The following is a 25,752-nucleotide window of genomic DNA, read 5'->3' on the forward strand; positions in this document are numbered from 1 at the left end:
CAGAGCTTGGAGATACCTAGCAGTCGAGGGAATGGGACTAGGAAATAATTTAACGATTTAAAAAATAATATACAGTGCATTCGGAAAGTATTCAGACCCCTTGACTTGTTCCACATTTTGTTACATTACAGCCGTATTCTAAAATGGATTAAATACATTTTTTACCTCATCAATCTACACACAATACACCATAATAACAAAGCAAAAACAGGTAGATTTTTGCTCATTTATTCAGACCCTTTATACAGTACTTTGTTGCAGCACCTTTGCTAGCGATTACAGCCTCGCGCCTCCTTGGGTATGACGCTACAAGCTTGGTTCTTCCATTCTTCTCTGCAGATCCTCTCAAGCACTGTTAGGTTGGATGGGGAGCGTTGCTGCACCGCTATTTTCAGATTTCTCCAGTAATGTTCAAGTCCGGGCTCTGGCTGGGCCACTCAAGGACATTCAGAGACTAGTCCCGAAGCCACTCTTGCGTTGGCTTGGATGTGTGCTTTGGGTCGTTGTCTTGTTGGAAGGTGAACCTTCACCCCAGTCTGAGGTCTTGGTTTCATCAGAACAGAGAATCCTGTTTCTCATGGTCTGAGAGTCCTTTAGGTGCCTTTGGGCAAACACCAAGCGGGCTGTCATGTGCCTTTTACTGAGTAGTGGCTTCCGTCTGGCCACTCTACTATAAAGGCCCGATTGGTGGAGTTCTGCAGAGATGGTTGTCCTTCTGGAAGGTTCCCCCACCTCCACAGTGGAACTCTGGAGCTCTGTCAGAGTGAGCATCAGGTTCTTGGTCACCTCCCTGAACAAGGCCCTTCTCCCCCGATTGCTCAGTTTGGTCTGGCGGCCAGCTCTAGGATGAGTCTTGGTGGTTCCAAACTTCTTCCATTTTAAGAGTGATGGGGACCTCGATTGCTGCAGACATTTTTTGGTATACTTCCCCAGATCTGTACCTCGACACAATCCTGTCTTGGAGCTCTAAGGAAATTTCATTTGACCTCATGGCTTGGTTTTTGCTCAGACAAGCACTGTCAACTGCGGGACCTTATATAGACAGGTGTGTGCCTTTCCAAATCATGTTCAATCAATTTAATTTACCACAGGTGGACTTGTAGAAACAAACTCAATGATGATCAATGGAAACAGGATGAATACTTATCTAAATAAGTACACATTTACAAACATTTCTAAACTTTTTTTGTGTGTAGATTGATGAGGAAAAAAAATATTTAATCAATTTTAGAACAAGACTGTAACGTAAGAAAATGTAGAAAAAGATCTGAATACTTTCCAAAAGAACTGTATATGATCAGGACTTGTATCCCTGACCTAGAGATGTGGTATGCGGTGCAGTGAGTTGTAACTGGACCTGTGACCAGAACGTTACAGCAGGTCAACCCCCTAAGCCGACCATCTAACCTTGGTAGCTCGACAAACACAATTTTAAATGGACGGTCAGTGAGTCATCCAGTCTACAAAATGGCCGCTATGCAACAATAGGTCAGATGGGTCATGGCTTGGAGCAGGATCGCTGGCTCATCAGACTTCATGATGGTTGAAGCGATCAATAGGTAGGCAGACTGCACTAATCAAAGACCACATGATGGATGAATGGATCAATATGTAGGCAGACTGTACTAATCAATGCCATATGTGATTTCAAAGACAACGATTCAAATACAAACCGCCAAGAGTCCATTGGTGGCTCATTGTGACATGGCTACGCGGCTCTGAGACCACTGTCCGTGGGGGACGCACCTCCCCAAGATTCCCAACCAGCACAGCTCTGCATTAGCATCTTCTATTCATTTGAATGGGGTGGCGGTTGGAGAAATTGCTTGAGCCGTGCTAAGAATTCCAGAAGTTCTTAAAGCCAACGGCCCAATATTCTAAACCACTACTGTGCGGACATGTAGACCTACATTTTTTGGGGACTTTTATGAGTGCTTAAGGCAGTGGTCACCAGCCGATCGATCGGTCCATCTCCAAGGCTTTCCTAGTCCTTGCTTCACGCTGTTTGCGGTAGAGGTCGACCGATTAATCGGAATGGCCGATTTAATTAGGGCCGATTTCAAGTTTTCATAACAATCGGAAATCGGTATCTTTGGACGCCGGTTTGGCCGTTTAAAAAAAAAATATATATATATATATATATTTTTAGACCTTTATTTAACTAGGCAAGTCAGTTAAGAACACATTCTTATTTTCAATGACAGCCTAGGAACGGTGGGTTAACTGCCTTGTTCAGGGGCAGAACGGCAGATTTTTACCTTGTCAGCTCGGGGATTCAATCTTGCAACCTTACAGTTAACTAGTCCAACGCTCTAACCACCTGCTTTACATTGCACTCCACGAGGAGCCTGCCTGTTACGCGAATGCAGTAAGAAGCCAAGGTAAGTTGCTAGCTAGCATTAAACTTACCTTATAAAAATCAATCAATCATAATCACTAGTTAACTACACATGGTTGATGATATTACTAGTTTATCTAGCCTGTCCTGCGTTGCATATAATCGCTTAGGTACACGTTGCTCCAACCATAAACATCAATGCCTTTCTTAAAATCAATACACAAGTATATATTTTTAGACCTGCATATTTAGTTAATATTGCCTGCTAACATGAATTTCTTTTAACTAGGGAAAATGTGTCACTTCTCTTGCAAACAGAGTCAGGGTATATGCAGCAGTTTGGGCCACCTGGCTCGTTGCGAACTGTGAAGACTATTTCTTCCTAACAAAGACAGCCGACTTCGCCAAACGGGGGATGATTTAACAAAAGCGCATTTGCGAAAAAAAGCACAATCGTTGTACGACTGTACCTAACCATAAACATCAATGCCTTTCTTAAAATCAATACACAGAAGTATATATTTTTAAACCTGCATATTTAGCTAAAAGAAATCCAGGTTAGCTGGCAATATTAACCAGGTGAAATTGTGTCATTTTGCGTTCATAGCACGCAGAGTCAGGGTATATGCAACAGTTTGGGCCACCTGGCTCGTTGCGAACTAAGTTGCCAGAATTTTACGTAATTATGACATGACATAACATTGAAGGTTGTGCAATGTAACAGGAATATTTATACTTAGGATGCCACCCGTTAGATAAAATACGTAACGGTTCAGTATTTCACTGACAGGAAAAACGTTTTGTTTTTGAGATGATAGTTTCCGGATTCGACCATATTAATGACCTAAGGCTCGTATTTCTGTGTATTATTATGTTATAATTAAGTCTATGATTTGATAGAGCAGTCTGACTGAGCGGTGGTAGGCAGCAGCAGGCTCGTAAGCGTTCATTCAAACAGCACTTTCGTGCGTTTGCCAGCAGCCCTTCGCAATGCTTCAAGCATTGCACTGTTTATGACTTCAAGCCTATCAACTCCCAAGATTAGGCTGGTGTAACCCATGTGAAATGGCTAGCTAGTTAGCCGGGTGCGCGCTAATAGCGTTTCAAATGTCACTCGCTCTGAGACTTGGGAGTGGTTGTTCCCCTTGCTCTGCATGGGTAACGCTGCTTCGGGTGGCTGTTGTCGATGTGTTCCTGGTTCGAGCCCAGGTAGGAGCGAGGAGAGGGACGGAAGCTATACTGTTACACTGGCAATACTAAAGTGCCTATAAGAACATCCAATAGTCAAAGGTATATGAAATACAAATCGTATAGAGAGAAATAGTCCTATAATTCCTATAATAACTACAACCTAAAACTTCTTACCTGGGAATATTGAAGACTCATGTTAAAAGGAACCACCAGCTTTCATATGTTCTCATGTTCTGAGCAAGGAACTTAAAACGTTTTTACATGGCACATATTGCACTTTTACTTTCATCTCCAACACTTTGGTTTTGCATTATTTAAACCAAATTGAACATGTTTCATTATTTATTTGAGGCTAAATTGATTTTATTGATGTATTATATTAAGTTAAAATACGTGTTCATTCAGTATTGTTGTAATTGTCATTATTACAAATAAAAAAATAAAAAATCGTCCGATTAATCGGTACCGGCTTTTTTTGGTCCTCCAATAATTGGTATCGGCGTTGAAAAATCATAATCAGTCGACCTCTAGTTTGCGGTATGTGCACTTGATTCAGCTGTCCTGCGCGCCATGTAGTCGAAGTTTTCCCATTTTTAACTATTCCTTGCGCCTGAAAGTACTAACTCTGCCTACCCGGCAGGCCCAGAGAGAAAATCAAGTTCACCTATAGGCCTACCGCTGGCCAATCCGATAGCTCAGATCACTGTGTCTGCAGCTTCCACAAGCCCACAGTGAAGTTGATATTCGACTGTGATATTTCACAACTTTTTCAAAGCCATGACTAGAGAGTCTACAGAAAATAGCATTTTTTTATGAGTTCATGATTAAGATTTTATTCAGCACTGTCAACACTTTATTCAACTGTTTTATAATCCTTAAAACGCCCTGTCCCTAACCACTCGCGCTACAAAGTGTATTGATAGGCTTGCATTTTTGTTACGGCTTGTCTTTCTAATATCGAGGAGTATTTCACGTTCTGGTCATACGAGTAACAACATGAATTGGTGCATGAGTCAGAAATAATGAAGTGCGGCTTGTTTTGCCATCAGCTGGAAGACAGTGTCCCCTTTTTGGTCAGTCTGCAGAGGGAGGAAGAGCTGAGGGATGGTGAGAGGCAACCTCTCTCTCGCTCGCCCTCTCCCTCCCTCCATCTGCTGGGACTGACCATCAGATGCAGTCACCATCAGCCCAGTAAAAAAAAGTGAATGATTTTAATCTGTGACTTGCAAGTAATACTATGTATTACCAGTGTGATTATATAACTCGCATTTTGAAATAATATCATTTTAAAATGGTCTGAGAAAAACAACCATTGGTGGGGCAATTCAAGAATACCCAATATGCAGTGATAATGTATTGAGATGAATGTATTTTAAAAAAAATAAAAAATGTAAGTAATATTTTTAAAGAAAAATCTGAGTTGTAGATCTCGGCCTGCATTTTGACTCGAAGTGATCTCGGCTCAGAAAAGTTTGGTGACCACTGGCTTAAGGCGTCACCAGTGCGCACAGCCCAGCTCTCCCAGGGTGTTGTCGGTGGCAGTTGTTTATGTGCCTGCCTGGTTGGCACAAATTTAAACCTGATAGCCTGTCCCCCTCACTCAGTCAGCTGGCCTCCCAACACCACCAATGTAATCCATATCTGGGCCTCTATTTTGGTTAGCCAAGCAGTACACAGTGTATACACACACACACACACATTCACGTATACACACACTCACATATAGCCTACATACTCACAATCACAAACAACATCCAGAGAGGGTGGCGTTGGTCAGGTACAGCTGGAAGTCGGAAGTTTACATACACTTAGGTTGGAGTCAATAAAACAAATTTTTCAACCACTCCACAAATTTCTTGTTAACAAACTATAGTTTTGGCAAGTCGGTTAGGACATCTACTTTGTGCATGACACAAGTCATTTTTCCAACAATTGTTTACAGACCGATTATTTCACTTATAATTCACTGTATCACAATTCCAGTGGGTTAGAAGTTTACATACACTAAGTTGACTGTGCCTTTAAACAGCTTGGAAAATTCCAGAAAATGATATCATGGCTTTAGAAGCTTCTGATAGGCTAATTGACATCATTTGAGTCAATTGGAGGTGTACCTGTGGATGTATTTGAAGGCCTACCTTCAAACTCAGTGCCTCTTTGCTTGACATCATGGGAAAATCAAAAGAAATCAGCCAAGACCTCAGAAAAAGAATTGTAGACCTCCACAAGTCTGGTTCATCCTTGGGAGCAATTTCCAAATGCCTGAAGGTACCATGTTCATCTGTACACACAATAGTACGCAAGTATAAACACCATGGGACCAGGCAGCCGTCATACCGCTCAGGAAGGAGACGCGTTCTGTTTCCTAGAGATGAACGTACTTTGGTGCGAAAAGTGCAAATCAATCACATAACAACAGCAAAGTACCTTGTGAAGATGCTGGAAGAAACAGGTACAAAAGTATCTATATCCACAGTTAAACAAGTTCTATATCGACAAAACCTGAAAGGCCGCTCAGGAAGGAAGAAGCCACTGCTCCAAAACGGCCATAAAAAAGCCAGACTACGGTTTTCAACTGCACATGGGGACAAAAATCATACTTTTTGGAGAAATGTCCTCTGGTCTGATCAAACAAAAATAGAACTGTTTGGCCATAATGACAATCGTTATGTTTGGAGGGAAAAGGGGGAGGCTTGCAAGCCGAAGAACACCATCCCAACCGTGAAGCACGGGGGTGGCAGCTTCATGTTGTGGGGGTGCTCTGCTGCAGGAGGGACTGGTGCACTTCACAAAATAGATGGCTTCATGAGGAAGGAAACTTATGTGGATATATTGAAGCAACATCTCAAGACATCAGTCATGAAGTTAAAGCTTGGTTGCAAATGGGTCTTCCAAAAGGACAATGACCCCAAGCATACTTCCAAAGTTGTGGCAAAATGGCTTAAGGACAACAAAGTCAAGGTATTGGAGTGGCCATCACAAAGCCCTGACCTCAACCCTATAGAAAATTTGTGGGCAGAACTGAAAAAGCGTTTGCGAGCAAGGAGGCCTACAAACCTGACTCAGTTACACCAGCTCTGTCAGGAGGAATGGGCCAAAATTCACCCAACTTATTGTGGGAAGCTTATGGAAGGCTATCCGAAATGTTTGACCCAAGTTAAACCATTTTTAAAGGCAATGCTACCAAATACTAATTGAGTGTATGTAAACTTCTGACCCACTGGGAATGTGATGAAATAAATAAAAGCTGAAATAAATCATTCTCTCTACTATTATTCTGACATTTCACATTCTTAAAATAAAGTGGTGATCCTAGCTGACCTAAGACGGGGAGTTTTTAATAGTATTAAATGTCAGGAATTGTGAAAAACTGAGTTTAAATGTATTTGACTAAGGTGTATGTAAAGTTCCAACTTCAGCTGTAGATAGTGTCGGGTCTGTTCTAAAGACATTATCATCACACTGATCTTGATTCCCTTCCTGAGAGAACATGATGTTGCAACTTCTGTTTTGTAGCTGCATGAGAACAACAGTTTATCCTTAGACTTGTTGTTTTGAGTTGGGGAACATAGACGGTTATATGGTTATACTATTTGAACTTCTATGATTGCTGGGTGGCCTGACAGTGAAAGCTATCTCTTCCAGTATCCTAGAACTGAAGGTCCCTTCTCCTGACCCATTCTGTCACTCAAGACTGTGAGCTTGATAAAATATCGGTTTCACGATATTTGACTGTTAATTAACATAAGAACATTTAGCATCTCCTGGCTTCCACACGCCACTGATGCAGACCTTTGGAACATCTACACTACCGTTCAAACGTTTGGGGTCACTTAGAAATGTCCTTGTTTTTGAAAGAAAAGCATTTTTTTGTGGCCATTAAAATAACATCAAATTGATTAGAAATACAGTGTAGACTTTGTTAATGTTGTAAATGACTATTGTAGCTGGAAACGGCCGATTCTTTATGGAATATCTACATAGGCGTACAGAGGCCCATTATCAGCAACCATCACTCCTGTGTTCCAATGGCACGTTGTGTTAGCTAATCCAAGTTTATCATTTTAAAAGGCTAATTGATCATTAGAAAACCCTTTTGCAATTATGTTAGCACAGCTGAAAACTGTTGTTCTGATTAAGGAAGCAATAAAACTGGCCTTTAGACTAGTTTAGTATCTGGAGCATCAGCATTTGTGGGTTCGATTACAGTCTCAAAATGGTCAGAAACAAAGACCTTTCTTCTGAAACTCGTCAGTCTATTCTTGTTCTGAGAAATGAAGGCTATTCCATTCGAGAAATTGCCAAGAAACTGAAGATCTGGTACAACGCTGTGTGCTACTCCCTTCACAGAACAGCGCGAACTGGCTCTAACCAGAATAGAAAGAGGAGTGGTGCACAACTGAGCAAGAGGACAAGTACTTTAGAGTGTCTAGTTTGAGAAACAGACGCCTCACAAGTCCTCAACTGACAGCTTCATTAATATGGTCACTGTAACAGCCCTAGTCACAATGTAGTTTTGTCTTGGCCCTTTGATCTCACTAGACATAGGCTATATAACCTTGTCATATTTCAGTCTACAGAGCCAACAGATTTCTCATTAGCTTTTGTCTTACACAACCAAACGCTTCAGTTTTGACCTTGAGGACTCTGACCTTTCACAACGAGAGAGAGAGAACTACCCCCCCTTATCTCAGCCACCTCCCCCAACCACACACAGTTCCCTCAGCCTCTCGTTCCCCAGCTCCCCTCCTGGTGTGGATGCAGGCAGGGTGGAGGGTGTACGATGTGACTGTTATGTAACTGTCCTGTGTCAGGCAGCAGGCACACAGCAGTCAGGCTGGGAGGGCAGATAGTAACAGGGTCTTTTTACCCACACTGATAACACACCGACTGAGCCCCTCTGTCATGCTCTGTCCTTCAGAATGTTTATGCTGAGGCCTTTTGTTTGCTTTTCTCTCATACACATACTGTTAAGCCGAGAAGAGACTAGGTCGTTATTCTGCCTGGCAACAGCTGTATTGAAAAGGACTAATGGCCTATTCCTCACATCTGCTGTTCTTCTTTGCCACTGCAGCATAGGCACTAGTGGAAATGCTGCAGTGGTTGAATGTTAGTGGGAAACTATTGGATTGCCTTACCTTGTCATGTGACTAGGTTAGCTAAATGGATACGGTATAAGTTCCTTTTTATAAGGGTTATAAATCTGAGACAGTTGAAGTACTGTTAGTGGATAGCCCACTCCCATAGCAGACCACTCACATAGCAGACATCATTCAGAGAATAAAGACAACACCAATTGCCCAAAGCTAAATAAATACCCTTCAAACAAACTCTCTTCCTACCAGCTTGTGTTTTCTTATTGCATCAAATGAGGAAACTCCTCCAAAGACTCATAAGATGAAAGCCTATAATGCATTACAATCTCTCACCGGTCTCCTTCTCAGGTCTCCTTCTCTGTATATAAATGAAAAGCACCAGAGAGAGAGACTGTTTTAATGTTAGTGTGGGCATTGGCTGGTGGATTCTCAGATGGCGCATGCATTAAACGAGCAGTTCCAAGACTCAATCATTCATATGTAGCCTATAGACGTGACCCCTCATGTAGTCACGCCTCTCGTCAGCATGTCCTCTCTCTTTCTTTTTCTCTTTCTCTCAAAACTACTGACTGACAGGCAGTGTGAGCGCTAGGCCTAACCCAGAGAGCCTCTCCGGCACATTCAGATCCCCCAGTCAGCGTGCATTGAACCCCATGGCCCTCCAAGTGCTAACAGGTCTTGATTGACTGGTTCCGGAGCCACTATTCTGCCCCCTTGTAACTGTCACTTACGGTATTTTTTGCTTGTTGATGGATCTTATGGATGCTTAGCTAGTATAGTGTTAAAATGGTGGTTATTGATTAAAGCTTACAAAGGGATAAGTGGTGTAACCGGTCACAGAAGACCCAGTGTTTTTCCTGCATTACTTTGGCCTAAACCTAGGCCTAAACCTAGGCCTACATGACTATGTTGTATCAGAGGCCTTTGCTGCAAGCCACTGATTCTCTCACACAGACCAGTCTATCTCCTAGAATGCGTCCCAAATGGAACACTTGACCTGGGCCAATTGGTACTATATAGAGATTAGGGTACCATTTGGGTCGCACACCTGGTCTCTTGGACATCTTTCATCAGGTAGAGAGAGCCACTGATCTCTCATGAGGAAATGGGCCCCATAGAGTGAGGATGGATAGCCTGGCCTGCAGTAGACCAGTGTTTCTTAACTCCAGTCTTCCAGTACCCCCAACAGACCAACTCCAGTCTTCCAGTACCCCCAACAGACCAACTCCAGTCCTCCAGTACCCCCAACAGACCCACTCCAGTCCTCCAGTACCCCCAACAGACCCACTCCAGTCCTCCAGTACCCCCAACAGACCAACTCCAGTCCTCCAATACCCCCAACAGACCAACTCCAGTCCTCCAGTACCCCCAACAGACCAACTCCAGTTCTCCAGTACCCCCAACAGACCAACTCCAGTCCTCCAGTACCCCCAACAGACCAACTCCAGTCCTCCAGTACCCCCAACAGACCAACTCCAGTCCTCCAGTACCCCCAACAGACCAACTCCAGTCCTCCATTACCCCCAACAGACCAACTCCAGTCCTCCAGTAACCCCAACAGACCAACTCCAGTCCTCCAGCACCCCCAACAGACCAACTCCAGTCCTCCAGTCAACTCCAGTTCTCCAGCACCCCCAACAGACCAACTCCAGTCCTCCAGTACCCCCAACAGACCCACTCCAGTCCTCCAGTACCCCCATCAGACCCACTCCAGTCCTCCAGTACCCCCAACAGACCAACTCCAGTCCTCCAGTACCCCCAACAGACCAACTCCAGTCCTCCAGTACCCCCAACAGACCAACTCCAGTCCTCCAGTACCCCCAACAGACCAACTCCAGTCCTCCAGTACCCCCAACAGACCCACTCCAGTCCTCCAGTACCTCCAACAGACCCACTCCAGTCCTCCAGTACCCCCAACAGACCAACTCCAGTCCTCCAGTACCCCCAACAGACCAACTCCAGTCCTCCAGTACCCCCAACAGACCAACTCCAGTCCTCCAGTACCCCAACAGACCAACTCCAGTCCTCCAGTACCCCCAACAGACCAACTCCAGTCCTCCAGTACCCCCAACAGACCAACTCCAGTCCTCCAGTACCCCCAACAGACCAACTCCAGTCCTCCAGTACCCCCAACAGACCAACTCCAGTCCTCCAGTACCCCCAACAGACCAACTCCCGTCCTCCAGTATCCCCAACAGACCAACTCCAGTCCTCCAGTACCCCCAACAACACATATTTATGTTGTAGCCCTGGACAAAAACACCTGATTCAACTTGTCAAGAGTTTGATGATTAGTTGACAAGTTGAATGAGGTGAGTTTGTCTGGGGCCACAACAGCAATATGTATTGTTGGGGGTACTGGAGGACCAGAGTTTGAAAAACACTGCAGTAGAGGATGCCAGAGGGGGTATAAGGAGATGAGGAAAGCATCCAGGGTAGCATGAGGAGGCCAAGGGAATCACTGTAGGGTTGAATAGCAAGGCTCACTTTTCACTTGTATAACAGTGGTACTGTAACCCCCAAGGCAGCTGTAACCCTATAACTGTAAAAATGTCCTGAAGTGTGTAATCAATGTTCTGAATGGTTCTGGGGAATGGATGACAATGTGATAAATTAGCTGATTGATTTGTCCTCTGGGGGAGCTTGTTTGAGGAGCATGGGAATGTTGGGTGTCAGAGTCGGTGCCTTACTGGATCGATTAGGCCTAGCTCCTGGCTGGTTCAGTGAGCTGAGTGAGACGGACTAATGTTTACAATTGTGTTTTGAAGGGATTCCTTCTCATCATTCAGCAGAAAAAAAGGAAGACTAAAGACTAACACATCTCTCATTACCATACAGCATCGCGTTAATTGAAAGTTAATCAGAGTTCTTTCATTCTCTTTTGCCTCAGGAATCTCAATATCAGCTCTCATCAGCCCCCTCCCACCCAAACCCATGTGGTCCGTTTTCTGTCTTTCAATTACTTCTAGGAGTCTCACAGAAAGAGCTTTACCTGTAATAGTAGGCCTATTGTTTGTGTGGTATTATAAAGTTTCACGTGTCAAGTCTTTACAGGGTGTTGTAGTCCTGCCTCTGTAGCCTGCTGTTTCCCCGTCTTAATCTCTCGAGGGGTCCCAGCCCCAATCCTCTGAGTCATGCTAATGCCTAGCTGTTTGTTCATAGCAGAGCAGCACATACACACAAACACACACACACGAGGGGTTGTTTTTTTCAAGTTCCATTTTATTTGTCACATGCACAAGTACAGTGAAATGCTAAACTTGCAAGCCCTACCCAACTGTGTAGTAATGGCCCCTCAGGTGCTTTACTCATGCCTTGACTTAGAGGATAAAGGAGCGGAATGCCCCCGGGAGGTGTGTGAGTGAAACGTGGGCCCTCTCCCTTTACATAGGCCTAATTTACCCTGTATGCACACGTCTCTGGCCTGGGGTTGAAGCATTCCTAAGAGCCAGATTGCTATGAAGCAGAAACTAGACCTATACATGGTCCATTTTCAAATCTTTTATTCACCTCAGAGTTTTGAAAAATATTGTGAATCTGTTTGCACCTTTTCCACAATCAGCCCAAGCTGACCCATATTATTCTCTATTAGACTAGTGTGGTTCAGTTTTCCACTGACTTACTGGAAGTTTTAAAAATATTACTGTCCACACACTCTGCCGGCCACCATTTTAATAACTGTCTCTCTGTCCCCATCTCTCTCTGTCCCCATCTCTCTCTGTATCTTTCACTCTCTCGTTCTCTCTCTCTCTCTCTCTCTCTCTCTCTCTCTCTCTCTCTCTCTCTCTCTCTCTCTCTCTCTCTCTCTCTCTCTCTCTCTCTCTCTCTCTCTCTCTCTCTCTCTCTCTCTCTCTCTCTCTCTCTCTCTCTCTCTCTCTCTCTCTCTCTCTCTCTCTCTCTCTCTCTCTCTCGCTGGCTGGCCCTGGCTTCCCTCGGTGCACCCTGGGTACTGCAGAATGATCGGCCACTCGATGGGGATTCACCGAGGAGCTCTCACCTGTGTCGCCTCCTGCCCTGCGCCCCGCCGCCTGCCCTCCCTCTTCTGCACCTGCTCCACACACATCATGAAGCTGGTATTAACTGAATGGCAATTGATATGGATTTTTACTGACTCCAGTAGACAGTGAAGCAACAAAAACACAAAAAGGGAGGAAAAGCCATATCTCATTTTCACACGTCCTTCTTTACACCAAATAAACCTGCCTGTGGGGTGCTGTTCTAGGCTGCCTGCACAGGCCCACCCTGAAAACAACACCTCTCTGGAAAACACGAGGAATGTATCATACGCTTTGAGAGATTCTTCTTCCTACCTGATTACCTCGTTTGAGGACATCGACGGCAGAGGGAGCTATACTTTGAGGACCAGCTCACACCAGGCGCCACCAAGCCACTGGTGTATGCATACAGATCCATTTTTAATATATTTTTTATATATATATTGTTTTTCTCTGGAGCCTGAAGCGCTGTGCGTTTGGCTGTGTGTATGCCGAAGAAGAAGAAAATGGCTCCCCAGAACTCTGAGGCGGATGCTATGCAAGTGCAGGGGGTGATGGTGGTCCCTACTGCTAAGAAAACCACCACAGGCTCTGCTGCCACAGGGGATAGAGGAGGAGGAGGAGGAGGAGGTGGAGGAGGTGTGGTGCTGGAGTCATGCCAGGAGGAGTCGGTGAGCGAGGGGTCTATAGACCGGATCCCCCTGCAGCAGTGGGTGATGCACGGAGCCGTCATGTTCGGACGAGAGTTCTGCTACGCCATGGAAACGGCCTTGGTTACGCCTGTACTGCTGCAAATAGGTGAGAGAGATATGAGACGGCACTGTGCAGAAGCATGAACATTATAAACACATGTAAACACATACACGCACACACACAGAATCCAGAATTATAGGGACGACCCGCGTGACAGGTAGGTGAATTCCCATACTGTACACATGCTGTTGAAGCTGTAAAGACAGCACATCCCAACCATCGTAAACACTGACAGGTAGGTGACAGGTAGGTGAATTCCCATACTGTACACATGCTGTTGAAGCTGTAAAGACAGCACATCCCAACCATCGTAAATACTGGATAACAATTCAAGGCATGTCGTCATCATTCCTGCTCCCTTCCTGTGTCCCTGTCACATCCACAGCCCTAATAACAGGCCTGCCTAGGAAAGAGAAGGCTGAGGTTAGGGCTGTGGCGAACATGACATTTTGTCAGCCGGTTATTGTCATGCAAAAGGCTGCCGGTCTTGCAGTAATTGACCGTTAATTAACATAAACACGTTTAGCATCTGATGCTCGCCTTTGGAACATCTACATTTAAAAAAAGTCTAATAAATCAATTGAATATAAACCATCACAATAAATCCATTATTTATTTTAGGCAGGTCTAAAGAAACATGACATGAGAAAATGTATTTCAGATGAACAGAATATGATTTGGCCAACTGTATGTTATCTGGCTATGCTCCATACCATAGGCTGTACGTAGGCTTGTTCATTTAGCAGACAGGATATGCTTCTAAGTCCCATGACATTATTTTATATTATTTTATAGTAACAAGAATATAATTGTACTTAGCTGAATAAAATAGAAAGGATAGTTTTCCCATTGAGGAACGAGTACAAATATGAAGTGGTTATGTTGAGCATAAAAGTGTTCATTTGAAACATGTCCTATATGCTAGATTCAGTTATTTGGCAACATTAGTTGTGAATGATACAAACCTTAGAATGTTTTAGAAATCAAAACATATATGGGCTGCATGATGCAGGCTGTAATGATTTGAGAAAGTTGCAAAGCTCGCACTCTGTTCCTTGTCTCAGTCTGCACAGCTGTTGTCTCATCAAGTCATCATATTTTCACCCATCAGACTATTCTCTATTTAATCTTGTCTTTACTAATATGTCAAATGTGTTTAGATTTAGAATTGCCTATTATCAAATGAGCAGGAACATGGGCAGGAACATGGGCAGGGGAAAAAGACATGTCATCTGTTTTCACTCGAATAGCGAATGAAGGCTGCACGCTTTCCCACCGGTCCGTTTTAAATGATGCCTGGTAGGCTACTTCGGTTTTATAGCGGAGCTGTGCTTAATATGAACAGCTGAGAAATACATTTAAGAACACTTATTTCGGTCTATGTATTGTGTAACAGCACAATCAATTTTAATTCCGGGTATTTTTAGCCAGCAGCATACCACCCTGCATCCCACTGCTGGCTTGCTTCTGAAGCTAAGCAGGGTTGGTCCTGGATGGGAGACCAGATGCTGCTGGAAGTGGTGTTGGAGGGCCAGTAGGAGGCACTCTTTCTTCTGGTCTTGAAAATGTCCCAATTCCCCAGGGCAGTGATTGGGGACACTCCACTGTGTAGGGTGCTGTCTTTTGGCTGGGACGTTAAACAGGTGTCCTGACTCTCTGAGCTCATTAAAGATCCCATGGCACTTATTGTAAGAGTAGGGGTGTTAACCCTGGTGTCCTGGCTAAATTCTCAATCTGGCCCTCATACCATCATGGTCACCTAATCATCCCCAGCTTACAATTGGCTCATTCATCCCTCTCCCCTGTAACTATTCCCCAGGTTGTTGCTGTAAATGAGAATGTGTTCTCAGTCAACTTACCTGGTAATAAATAAAACATCTGGGTTTGGTCCCATAAGCCTATATGTATTCATTAGCTCTAATACTCATATGGGTGTTTTTAATTAATCATCCCCTTAGAATGCGCTGTCTGTTTCGTTGTTAGGCTTTGAAACAACATCCACAACGACCATGTTTTACAGCCTGCTGTCTTCAAATTGATCACCACAGCGAGGTGTTTTAAATAGAAATCACTATACTGTTTTGATGTGCTTTTTGATTGTATTTGCATTGCTGTCAGAGTGGTTAGAGGGACAATAGACCCCTGAGTACCAGGCCATCAGGACCTGATGGTCGTTAGCAAGTTAGGTACTACCAAAGCATGTCCAGAGTGCATAAAAGAACATTAGTGACTCACCGGTCACATGGCCATGACTCATGACTGCTGGGGTGGCGGTAATATGGTCACCACAACAGCCCTAGCTGAGGTCCTTTTACAGCTGATTAGACTTTCAGATTAGATGCTATCAGTGCTGTAAACAGTAAATCATACTGTTTGACTGGCCAAGGGGCATCGGTTTGGGCTGCAGTGTATAGACACTGGATGTGTGATTTAGCAGAGGATTAGATTAACCACGTGGGGGGATGCTGGTGGATGCAGTGATACACCAGTGATCTCCTTGACTAATGACAGTGAACTACAGCTGTAGATAAAAGATCTCCAAATGATAAATGCTTTTTCAGATCGAGTGAGGGGGAGGGGCTGCGTTTCCATTCGTCTAGCTGCTACATTATTTATGCCATTGAGTCTATACAGATAAAATAAATCATCTGTGATTGACGCCACTCAGTTGATGAAACAGGCCTACTTCTTGGGACCTAACCGTGTCGGTGTGTTAGTTGTTGTGGTGTTTTTAAGTATCGTGCGTTCTACTTAATTTTTCAATTGCAAGCATGAAGTGAATTTAAAGGAAATCAAACCATGTTATTATCAAGTGTAAGAACATCAGGCAAGTGGGGAGAAGGCCGAGGCCCCCTCTGAGCTCCCTCTGAGCCCCCTCTTACAGTAGGCCGAGGCCCCCTCTGAGCCCCCTCTTACAGATGGCCGAGCTGTATTCCATCATGGCTGATGTCAGTGTTGATGCCATTGATGCCAGTGTTTTGAAGGTGTAACTAGCTGGCTGTTCTGTCCTCTCCTCTAAGCTTGCTGTTACGTCTGCTTGGGGATTACAGCTCTCTGCAACACCACAATCCTTCCTGTCCGTAGCCTCAGAAAGATGTCCTACTTACCTCACGGGTGGGGTGTGAAGGAAGAGATGAAGAGATATATATATATATATATAAAGGGCGAGGTGGAAAGTGTGAGAGAGAGAGGGCTCAGCATTCTCTGGCCAGAGCTCTGACTGGGCGCTAACCTTGTTTACAACTGTAACAAAGTCACATCTCCAGCAATCCTGGAGCCGTATGTGTTCCCTGGCAGCCACTCTCACGCTACATCTCAAATGGCACCCTATTTCCTATATAAGGCACTACCTTTTACCAGACCTCCTCACTCAGACAGACTGCGTTTCAATGATGGTGTGGAGAAGTAAAATATTTTTCTGGGTTACGTAAGTCGGCCATGGTACTGGAGCTGAGTCCAGTCCAGGGAAACACCCCTGTCTAAGTGAATTAGTGTTTGACTTGAGTAATGTCTGGTAGTGTTCATCATAGGGTGAGACGATGCCTTGTCGTCTGTCATTACGATCTGTTAAAATGTCCCTTCATTCTCTCTTGTAGAGTATGCAGTCAGACAATATCACACTGGTTGATGTGTTTTTTTTTGGGGGGGGGGTTGGCCACATGACAACCCAATATCCTACACTTGTTTAAATTCAATAAATCCCATTGTACATTATCAGGGTGCATCCCAAATGGCACCCTATTCCCTATATAGTGCTTAATATAGTACACTGCTTTTGACCAGACCCCTATGGGTGCCATTTAAGTTGCAGACTCAGTTACTCTTCTCCATAGCAATATGCAGACATAGGCCACTAGTTCAACTAGATGGGGGCCCCCAGGGAATAACCTAGGTGACTACCCTGTCCCTTGCATTCTGACCATCAGTTTCCTCACATGGTTTTGAGAAACACAGAGGAGTTGTATTGTTGATGTGGAGGTCAGGATGGCCTCCTGATGTAACTCCTGTGTTACTGCACCTCACCTGTTCAGCCATCAACAGGCAGGTCTCATAGGTGATGTTGACACAACCCACTGTAGTGAAGGGAAATGGGATGTTCCACTACAACGGTTCAAATACACTTATTCATATGTCAACAAACATCACTGTAGGATGGTGAGAGTCAGATTCAATTGAACTGATACAATTTAAGACCCCTCAATTCCTTAGTGTCTGGTAGTTTTGATTGCTGTTCAGCATTCTAATAATGTCACTGTTTGATTTAGGTCTCGCCTTAGCACCTTTTTCTTTCACTGATGGTTTTACATCAACCTTAAAGTATGGGTCGCAGACCTGTTAATAGTGGGTCGCAACGTGTCAGAGTAAATGTATAATTATTTCATTGATTACTGTAATAGATTTGGCTAAGTGCAACTGCTCTCACTGTTCAGTGCACTCTCTTAGCAGCAGCAGTTTCACACAGCTGTTTGGCAATGTGCTTCGCCGTTTACAGGATCTTTTTTTCCCCGTCAGTTTTCTTGAAGATCATTCCGCGACCCCCATGATGCAGCGCTGTGGTTCAGCAGCAGATGATGCGCTGTCAGCCACTGACTTGTCATTCCCACTCGCGATCACTCACCACTGTCATCAAATGGACTCAAGCTAGCCACAAGTTCTGACTGGGCTCAATCGTCATGAAACGCAAATACAGCGATGAGTTTCTCTCTTGGTTTCATACAAACTTTGAGAAATAACAAGGAGCGCCCACAATGTGTTTTGTGCGGGAAGTGCTTAGTAATAAGTCTCTCAAAACTAACAAATGAATATAACGAAAGGTCCTGACCAAAAATCCCCAGCATGACGGTAAACCAAGGGAGTTCTTCCAGAACAAGGCAGAATGCTTCAGGAAGCAGTGCTTCGACAGTGTAAAAGTCAGCTAGCAAGGCATTGTTGTCATTTTATAACAGGTGATGATGAGCAGAAATAAGGGAGTACTATATCTCATAGTAGTAGATGTGAGTTTCTCTTTCAAACAATCCCCTGGCCTTGTACACAGCTAATAGCTAACGTTAGCCAAAGCAAGCTAGCTACTGATAGTGTAACAGTAAATGAAGATGAAAAATCATCAGGCCTACTGTGTATCTTACTGTATAAATTATTGTTCAAAACAATTCTAGATTGGAACTGTTGCTGTTAAAATACAAGTAATAATTTTTATTCTGAACTGGAATAAACTGATTGAAGCAAGATGCTTTTTGAGGCAAACACTCACACAGTTCTGGGTTGTTCATCTACAGCAGGAAGTGGTCTCCTGCCTGACTGAGAAAGCAGTAGATGTTCTGGTCCAGTTTGGCACCACATACCTATGCGAGTCAGGGTTCTCAACTCTGACATACTTAAAAAACAAGTACAGAAACAGTCTCAATGCTGAGTATGACCTCAGTGTAACACTGTCAGAAACTGAGCCCAGAATAGACGTTTGTTGAAAAATTCAACCTGTGTGATTTGATCAATCAGTTTATTCCAGTTCAGAATAAACAAATATTTATTGTATTTTAACAGCAACAGTTCCAACCTAGACTTGTTTTTAACAATACTTTCTACAGTAAGATGTACAGTAGGCCTGAATCTTTCATCTGTACTGTTGTACTATCAAAAACTGTGTGTGTGTGTGTGTGTGTGTGTGTGTGTGTGTGTTTTCTGTTATACATATGTGTGATGTGATCAATCAGTTTATTCCAGTTCAGAATGAAAATGATTTATTGTATTTTAACAGCAACAGTTCCAACCTAGACAGATATGTAAGAGTGTTTTTAATGGGGAAAAATGAACATGAATAGCTATTTATATGGGTATTTAATTGTTATTTGTTTTAGCCGTAAATGTAAGTGAGGACTTGGTGGACTATATTCTTTAGGTTAGGGTCTACTTTATGTGTTCTCTCCCGTGTGCTGGTACGGGCACAGATGACAGACAGGTAGGATTCCAGTTGAGGTGTTTAATAATGCTGGAGATGCACAGAACAGCACCTCACAGTGTATGTAGTATGGATGGGCTAAGGCACTTAGTGGTCTGGCAAATATCAACAAGGATGCGCACTGGCCTTGGCTAACAATGAAAGCTAACTGGTGGGAAAACACAAGGGTGACTGGAACTTTCTCTCACTTCACTTCTCTCCAGCTGATCTTCTACTCTAACCTGGTGATCGCCCAGAATGCTCCACTTCACCAGTGGGCGAAGCTACAGCTTCAGCTTATATGTTGAACTAACATTACTGATATGATTAACTACAAATACTTCACAGCCTTTTGTACAATAAGGGAAATGAAATGTACCAATATTTACGCATAGTTGCATATGTTCATAAGCTTGGGTCCCAGGAAAGCACAAAACTTCTCATTTAGGTCCCAGGCTGAAAAAGTTTAAGAACCCTTGTTCTACATGGAACCAAAAGGGTTATCCTATGGGGACAGCCAAATAACCTTTTTGGAACCCTTTTTTCTACGAGTGTCATAACAGTGTCATGGATCTTTAAGTGTAATGAATGCTGAGTCAGGCTGTGTATGTTATGTCAGTCTGGTCTGTCTAGTCTGGACCAGAGGACCTTCCCTGTCAGGACCTTCATGCCAATTCAGAGACATTATGCACTCAGAGTAAGGGAGGGAGGAATGAAAGGGAGGGAAGAAGAGAGGGGGATAGTGATAACAAGAGGTAGGAAGAAAAATGTATGAAATGTATGCATTCACTACTATAAGTCGCTCTGGATAAGAGCGTCTGCTAAATGACTAAAATGTAAATGTAAAAATGAAGAAGGGGAGAGGGAGGAGGGTAGGACGCACGCAAGGTTTATGGAACAAATCAACATGTTTTAAATGTATGCCCAGGCTGTTGATTCCCTCAGTAGGCAAAGGTGTGTGGTTGTGTGTGTGGTTGTTTGTGTGTGTGCCCCTTTCCCACAGTCCCCCACCCTCTGTAGTCCCTAAACACAGGGAACTACCTCAGCAAAGAAGTCTGGGGGTGTTGGAATAATACTCTAACATTGTTGGGAATATAGTTTTTTTAGCTGTCTTCTAAAAGGTACAGAAATAAAAAGGAAAATGGCACTTCCACTGCTTCGTAATGTTGGTAATACCGTTGATAAGTGTTTGTGGTCTGAGTCTCCTGTGAATGTTTGGCTGGCAACTCAACAGAGCTGCAGCTTTTCCCAACAGGAACCTACTCATGGCTCCTAAACGTGGGAACAGGACAATCACAGGAGAATAATAACCCTGTTTCGGGGCTTTTCACTCGTTTTTTTTTGTTTTTTTTACCACATTCATTGTTTATTATTTTCTTCACAGAATGTTAATGACCACAATGTGACATTTGTTTATATGAATAAGCCTAGCTCACAACATCTGAACCAGATAATATATGAGAACTACACAGTACATGAGAATACAGCTAGTATTACAGTCTACCTGAATAAGCCCTTGAGCTAATAACATTGTACCAGCACCAGACAATGTATGGAAATAGAAGTATTAACATTAGTCTATAAATTGAATCTACTTTATAATCTACATACATGCATACATACTCCGAGTGTACAAAACATTAAGAACACTGCTGTTTCCATGATAGACTGACCAGGTGAAAGCTATGATCCCTTATTGACGTCACTTGTTAAATCCACTTCAATCAGTGTAGATGAAGGGGAGGAGACAGGTTAAAGAAGTATTTTTAAGCCTTGAGACAATTGTAACCTGGATTGTCTATGTGTGCCATTCAGAGGGTGAATGAGCAAGACAAAATATTTAAGTGCCTTTAAACAGAGTATGGTAGTAGGTGCCAGGCGCACTGGTTTGTGTCAAAAACTGCAACGTTGCTGGGTTTTTCATGCTCAACAGTTTCCCTTGTGTATCAAGAAATGTCCACCACCCAAAAGACATCCAGCCAACTTGACACAACTATGAGTCAACATGGGCCAGCATCCCTGTGGAACGCTTTCGACACCTTGTAGAGTCCATGCCCTGACAAATTGAGGCTGTTCTGAGGATTATATGGGGTGCAACACAATATTAGAAAGGTGTTCCTAATGTTTTGTACACTCAATGTGTATTAATAATACCAGTATACATGACATCCGTCCTCAATTGAATCTTGTCCTGTTATATAAAAGAATGGCTTAAGGTTGTGGATTTGCACTGTAATCTGCGTGAAGCCAGGCTTGCTTGACAGTATGTTGGGATGCTGAGTGTTGGTTTAGATGGATCAACATTATGTGACTTAAAGATGCACTATGCCGAAATGGCTCCGCAATTTCCTGGTTGCTAAAATGCTAATTGCCTAATTTCAGTTTGTGACAAAACAAGCAAGTATAGTGTGGATAATCATTATACCATCTAAACCACTGTGGCATATATATTATCCATAAGCAAAAATATTGTGTTTTCAGCTGTTTGAAACTGGTGTACAAAACCGAAAGTAAAAGATGCAAAAATGAGAATGACAGATCTACAGTATAACACACATTTCTATGTGAATTTGGTTGGGTCGCCCAAAAAGTTACGCCTAGTTTCCTGAACCGGGAGAGCCATTTTGAAGGTTAAAAAAATGTTGGGATCAAAATTCGATTTTTGGCAAAAATGTCTTCTCGAACATGTGAACTTTCATGTGCCTTAATAACAAACTTGTATGCCATTTGTAAATATGAAGAAAAAAAATGTTAAATTACGAGCCTTGTTGGTTAAGCCACAGAAAAAGTCAGCAACCTTCCCACTAGCCATGATTGTCTGAGATAATGAGTGGGCCGAGAGATGAGTTCGGCTTGGTCTGCTTTATAGAAGGCGTCTGTCTATTTGAGCTCATTAGTCTGTGTTGGTTATCCTGTCGAACGCGGCTTTTTATAAAATGTATTGTGTAGTGGAGCTGAAAAATTGTTGCTCTCTACTTTCTGGAGGATCAGTGGAATTAGAGTATGATAGCTAAAGAGATGGAGAAAACACCTGTCTCCGGATTATATCTTCAAAGTGCAACCGTGGTATGGCATTCCTGACAGGGAGACGCGTCCATCATGCATGATGATAGTCTAGCGTTGGCTAGCTACATTTTCAGATATTACACGTTTCTAATTTTGACAAAGTGGTTTAATTTCAAGCTAAAGTGTACTGTTAGCTAGCTAACGTTAGCTGCCTGGCTCCCTAACTGATGTTATTATTCGTATCCCAGAGCCGTTTGCTTTTCTAGTTAGAGCCTGATGTTAGCTAGCTAACATTGAACCTGGTTGGTTAGCTCCCAGCACTGTGGCACTATTCATTGTTGTTTAACTAGGTAACGTTAGCTGGCTTGTTAGCTAATGTGACGTGTGTGTACAACACCCATTGAATATGGCCGGTGTCAGTAAACGTCTGCAAAAAAAGCGTAATGAAATTGTTGCAGCAGAGTTTAGGCTGTTTTCTTGTTATCTATAGGTAAACAACTCATCACTCCGAGAGCGAAACGAGATGGGTGGGGCTAAAGTTTAAGAGGGTGTGAATGATGCTTAACTTCTATGGGCTACGTGGGACGCTAGCGTCCCACCTGCGGGACACAGCCAGTGAAATATCAGGGCGGCAAATTCAAAACAACAAAATGTCATAATTCAACTTTCTCAAACATACAACTATTTTACACCATGTTAAAGATACACTTCTCCTTGATGTAACCACATTGTCCGATTTCAAAAAGGCTTTACAGCGAAAGCAAAACATTAGATTATGTTAGGAAAGTACATAGACAAAAATAATCGCACAGCCATTTTCCAAGCAAGGACATGTGTCAATAAAACCCAAGACACAGCTAAATGAAGCACTAACCTTTGAGGATTTTCATCAGATGACACTCCTAGGACATTATGTTACACAATACATGTATGTTTTGTTCGATAAAGTTCATATTTATATCTAAAAACAGCATTTTACATTGGCGCGTGATGTTCAGAAAATGTATTCCCACCAAAACTCCTGGTGAATGTGCACATCAATTTACAAAAATACTCATCATAAACGTTGACAAAATATTTAACAATTATTTAAAGAATTATAGATAGACTACTCCTGGTTTGCAACCGCTGTGTCAGATTTTAAAATAGCTTTACGGAGAAAGCACATTTTTCAATATTCTGAGTACATAGCTCGCCATCACAGAAAGCTATACAGACACTCGCCAAGTTCGGGGCAACCTAAACTCAGAATTAGTATTAGAAATATTCTCTTACCTTTGCTGATCTTTGTCAGAATGCACTCCCAGGACTGCTACTTCCACAAGAAATGTTGTTTTTGTTCGAAATAATCCATATTTATGTCCAAATACCTCCATTTTGTTCGTGCGTACAGATCACTTATCCAAAGGCATAACGCGCGAGCGCAAACCAGAGAGGAAAGTCAAAATGTTCCATTACCGTACTTAGAAGCATGTCAAACGCTGTTTAAAATCAATCTTTATGGTATTTTTAACGTAAAATTGCGATAATATTCCAACCGGACAATAGCATATTCATTGAAGAAGAAAAAGAAGGAACAACGCGCTCGCGGGATCGAGCATATCCAATCCCTTTGTTGCCAGGCAGTCCACTCAGTAACTGAGCTCCTATACTCTGCCCAGTGACAGGAGAATGCTCAAACCACTTTCTGAAGGCTGTTGACAGCCAATGGAAGCCTTAGGTAGTGCAACGTGACCCCACAGAAACTGTAGTTTCGATAGAGAATCAAAAGAAGAACTACAATTCTCAGACTTTCCACTTCCTGGTTGGATTTTTCTCAAGTTTTTGCCTGCCATATGAGTTTTGTTATACTCACAGACACCATTCAAACAGTTTTAGAAATGTCAGTGTTTTCTATCCAAATCTGCTAATAATATGCATATTCTACTTTCTGGGCAAGAGTAGTAACCAGTTTAATTTGGGTACGTTTTTTCATCCGGCCGTGAAAATACTGCCCCCTACACCCCAACAGGTTAATGGGTGTACACAAAGAAGAGCTCTTCACTAGATACCAAAACATTCAAAGACCATTTTCTCAAAAGTGAGTTTACAAGTTGATCAACTTTCAAAGAATAATTACTTTCCCATTGTTCCTCAAATGCAGTGTCTGATATATAATTTTGTAGCTCTGAGTCTCTACTTTTATCCAATGTAAAAAACACAATTTCAAATGTTGCTACATAAGACCGAATCCAGGTCGTGAGGCACAAATTGCAGCTTTCAGTGTTAACACAGGGAGGAAGCGTCTCTTAGTCCAAAACAGGTGACGGAAGACTGTGTCCTAAATGTCACTCTATTCCCTTTATAGTGCAATACATTTGACAAGAGCAAAACAAATAAATGTCACAGTTGACTTGGACTTGTGTAAGGCGGAATCAGATGCAGGAGACAGGTGCTGGAGGTGAGTGTCCTTTTAATAATTTGACACACAAAACAAAACCGCGAGGCACAGGGCGCTACATACAGTCTGCCTGGGAAAAACACATTCCCAATATTGCGAACAAAATATATCTATAAGCGGCACAAAAAGGCACGGGGCGCAGCCCGGTAAATCCTCTCTTCGTGAAACTGTCAGAAACAAACCCGTAATAAAACACGGACCACCGTCCTGAGTGGACAATCAACAATCCCGCACAAAACCCCAACTGAAAACACACACTAAATAAGGCCCCACTAATGACAGACACAAAACAGGTGCGGAACAGACAGACAAAACCAAAAGACACAGAACCAACGATCGGTGGCAGCTAATAGGCCGGCGACGACGACCGCCGAGCGCCGCCCGACCGAGGAGGGGCGCCACTTTCGTTGGATCCTGTGACAATAAAGTATTGTGCACTACAGGGAATAGGGTGCCATTTGGGATGCATCCTGGGTTGTTCATACGGAATCCAATACAACTTTCTTCCTTTTCCAATCCCAGTTTTTCCTGCAGGCAAAGCTGGGTTGAGATGATGTCATTACAACCAATTTTGCCTTGTGCCTCGGTTAAGATTGTTGTATTTTTTCATTTCAATCATTCAAACGTACATTTTCAGCACATGGAGTGTTTCAAACGTATCCAGAAAAACGGTCCAATGTTTTTTGTCTTAGACTTAATATGAAGTATACAGTCCATATCAATGAATTAGTCAGGATCTCTGTTACCTGATAGAATGACTTTTAATTCATCAGTGTTCTCTGTCTCACAGTTTGTACTATGTCATAACGAGTGGTGGGCCATCTGTCGTGTTGTTACGTTGTTGGACAGGTGTTTGTTGCCTAAGAGGCATCCAGACTAGCTATTTATAATGGGTGCTTCGATATCTGCTATATGTCCATGCACCTCTCCATGGAACCCAGCTCTAGGGAATTGCTCTGTTTACGTCTGAACTCTCCCTCCGCAGTGCAGTGCCATGG

General features: G+C 43.1%; 1 protein-coding gene across 1 annotated transcript in view; it reads left to right on the top strand.

The window, feature by feature from the left end:
• The window catches only part of LOC115175576 (solute carrier family 45 member 4), an 80,519-nt gene that overhangs the window by 20,554 nt on the left and 34,213 nt on the right, over window positions 1-25,752 (top strand). The window contains exon 3 of the mRNA XM_029734883.1: window positions 12,581-13,418. Within this exon, the coding sequence (XP_029590743.1) occupies window positions 13,109-13,418 (310 nt within the window). The 5' untranslated portion in view covers window positions 12,581-13,108. The remainder of the gene's footprint in view (window positions 1-12,580; window positions 13,419-25,752) is intronic.

This window comes from Salmo trutta, chromosome 36 (genome assembly GCF_901001165.1).
Source record: "Salmo trutta chromosome 36, fSalTru1.1, whole genome shotgun sequence".
NCBI lineage: Eukaryota > Metazoa > Chordata > Actinopteri > Salmoniformes > Salmonidae > Salmo > Salmo trutta.